General features: G+C 36.1%; 1 protein-coding gene across 1 annotated transcript in view; it reads left to right on the plus strand.

The window, feature by feature from the left end:
• The window catches only part of LOC109097447 (single-minded homolog 2-like), a 14,383-nt gene continuing 10,901 nt past the window's right edge, over positions 1–3,482 (plus strand). Inside the window, exons 1-3 of the mRNA XM_042765668.1 lie at positions 1–736; positions 2,117–2,199; positions 2,318–2,407. Of these exons, the coding sequence (XP_042621602.1) occupies positions 562–736; positions 2,117–2,199; positions 2,318–2,407 (348 nt within the window). The 5' untranslated portion in view covers positions 1–561. The remainder of the gene's footprint in view (positions 737–2,116; positions 2,200–2,317; positions 2,408–3,482) is intronic.

Genomic DNA, 3,482 nt, shown 5'->3' on the forward strand with positions numbered 1-3,482 from the left:
TCGAAAGGCTGGACGGATTTCTGCGGACTCTGAGAGGAATAGGCTATTCAGAGGACCAGAAAGGAAAATGAAAGATGTTAACATGGAAATGAAGACGGAGAACTGGAGAACATGCACACTCTGAGCAGAACACTTCTCAGTAAACTCATCTGTACTATTTTTATTTGTATGCTGATCGTCATGGATTTATTAGAAGTTAGTCTTATTGTAGGCTATCACTTTTAAACCATTCAAATTCAAACGGAGATAGAGTTCAGTGTCCTTTCTAAAGTGTATAAAAGTTATCAGAATCGAAATCTAATGCGAGATGATTGACTGAAGGACTCTTCTGGAAAGAGCTGCCGCGCGTGGAGAGTTCAGAGGAGATTTACCGTCGCTCCGTCGTTTCATGTGTTTTAATTCACAATAAAGAGCAGGACTATCATATCATCCACTGCAACACATACGGAAAATAGGCAGGAAAACTATTGATGAAGCGTGTAAGGTGTCGGACTGACCATGATTATAGTGTCCGGTTCTGTTCGAGACTAACGACGCGTCCGTCTTCTGCATGAGTCCGAAATGAAGGAAAAGTCCAAGAATGCTGCGAAGACACGAAGAGAAAAAGAAAATGGAGAATTTTATGAACTGGCCAAACTGTTGCCGCTGCCCTCGGCCATCACATCTCAGCTGGACAAAGCTTCCATCATCAGACTGACCACAAGCTACCTGAAGATGAGAGCCGTGTTTCCAGACGGTAAGATGCGATCCGATTTCAGACTGATTTGCACTAACCCTATTTATACAGCTTCACTTGTCACGTTGATTTGCAGTCATTTAGATCCTCTCACAATGCCTTTTTATTTTTGATGTTTTAATAATTAATAGAAAAATAAAGCAACATTTTCAACGGCGGGCGGTTTTTGTTTAATTGAATAAATGTTTAACCATTTGAAACAAACAATATATAATTGGTTAAGTTAATTAGTTTAAGCGCTTGGAGTCCAAAAGTTTAAAATTAAATGAATACAAATAATGATAATAAAGATCTGAATTCGTTTCGATCAGATGTGCTCTGGGTGATGAAATGAAACCGATTACGATTCGCATTGTTAAAGCAGTGAATGGCTTTAGGTCTACAAAATAATTCATAGCATTTTTCAGTTTCCTGAAAATAATTATTGCTTGTGTTTTTTTCCTCTTGTGTTTGTAATTTAAATCTTTATCAGCTCACATTAAAATCATCGCAGATTTATTTTTTCTGTTTCCGTTGCTGTCAAAGATTTTCGCTTGGAGTAAAAATCTGCAGATTCTATTTGTTTATTTATTTACTGCTGAGGGTCAAAATCTATATTTATAACGTGTCATAACCGATCTCAAAATATGCTCACAAATGGAAGAGAAAAAAAAGAATCTATTATAGAGTCTCAATTTAGCACGAATAAATGTTTCTTCTCTGCTTGTAAATTACGCAAAATTCAAATTAAATTAATTACCTAACTTCTTTTAATTTCCGTTTTCGGCTACATGGAAGGATTAGTCTCAGTTTAACAATATTACATTATGCTATATAATGTGTTGCTGTAAAGAATCAGTTATTACACATATTGTCAGTTTGTCTCTGATGGACTTAGTAATATAATATATCATACTTAATAAAACATGGTTGTTTGACAGTCATACATTTTAGTAGGCCTATAGGATTTTGTTTTGCCTTAAAAAAGTATTTCTGTCAAATAAATATTCTGTAACTAAGTGACATTTTACCAATATGGCATAAATTTGTGTCTACATGTTAGGTTGGGCGTTTTAATTGACTGTCTAATCACTTGAAATCGTTTCATTTTATGTAATTATGATAAATACGCTACGGCTTCGGGATAATATTACGTTACATCTAAATCATTTTAGATTGACTGATAAATTTATTTGATTAACGTGTAATAAAATATGTATAACTCCCGTTAAATTAGGTTTTAATTCTAAAGCAGTCCACTGATTCTAAATAAGGTCTTCACATCCCACACGAGTCTGTTAAACTCTAGCTTGTGATTTGTGGAGCTCGACGTGTGCTAAGTTTTAAAGCAAGGCCAGCACTGAACGTGTTGAATGTTGTGGTGTTTTGTGTTCGTGTGAGGTCTCGGAGAGGCCTGGGGTCAGTCATCACGGGTCAGTCCTCTGGACCTCCTGGCCAAAGATCTGGGATCTCACCTGCTGCAGGTGCGAGCCTTTAAACTACATGATATTTCTTCAAACGCATCTGATGATTGTGCAAATGAATGATACGATAATGTGTTTTATGCACTTATGTTTTGATGTATTCTGGTTTATTTTTCAGACGCTGGACGGGTTTGTGTTTGTCGTCGCGGCTGACGGTAAAATCATGTACATTTCGGAAACAGCTTCAGTCCATCTGGGTTTGTCACAGGTGAGAGTTTAACATGAAATCAGGGTCAGTTCGGGGCCACGGTGATAACACAATTCAACACACACATAACTGAGCCATGAAGAATGACACTATGATTTTATCTGGGGAATGTGAAGTGCTGTTTGCTCAATATCCTCTCTGATGAGAATTTCAGACTATTCAGAGAAAAACACTGAGGTTGTGCTTGTTTAAGGTTTAGATTTTGTATCTGAGCATGTAAAGAGACCCTTGTGTGTATCACACACACAACCATTCAACCATTTTTTTTTTTTTTTTTTTTTTTTTTTACAATTTGAAATCATTTTATTTTTAGATATTGTGCCATTACTTTAAATTTAGGGTCAGGGTTGTAATTTTTAGCTGTGATGGAAAGGTTTTCAGCGGCAGTCTAAGAAAGCCCTGTGTTATACATGTGATCCAGAAATAAAGCTCATTCACTCTCCCCGATGTCCTTCCAAACCTGTACGAGTTTCTTTCTTCTGTGGAACACAAAAGATATTTTGCTTATGTTGGTAACTAAACAACTCTGGTGCCCACAGACTTCCATTGTATACAGAAAAATAAAAATTTGGTTTGGAACCACATGAGGGTGAGTAAATGATGACTTTTTGGGTGAATTATGCCTTGATGAAATCCTTCTGTGCTGATTCAGTCCTTTGGTAATATTCACACAGCTTCATAAAATCTATAGATGGCACCACAGTGTGTTTAACGCAGAAATAAATAGCGGAACAAACAACGTCTATCATGGGAAGCAAAATTTTTGCTCTTGCTTTTCCACGACTTCACAAAATAGAGATGGATTACAGCAGAAAAGTCAAAGATATGCTATTTTATGGAAATTAATGGTCAGCATGTAATCTCAGGGACTTGTTGGTGTCAGGGTTGAGGGATTTGATTTGTACTGAAAAAAAACAGGAGACAAAGATATCAAACATATTGCAGTTTCTTCTTTATTATCTGTTTAGTTTAGTAATGCAGTCACACATCAAGATAATAAAAATAATGACTGACATTAAATATGTACTTCTTACAGTTAGGAGATATTAGTGTCCAACATTTTTAACTAGTTGAG

Source organism: Cyprinus carpio, chromosome A10 (genome assembly GCF_018340385.1).
Source record: "Cyprinus carpio isolate SPL01 chromosome A10, ASM1834038v1, whole genome shotgun sequence".
NCBI lineage: Eukaryota > Metazoa > Chordata > Actinopteri > Cypriniformes > Cyprinidae > Cyprinus > Cyprinus carpio.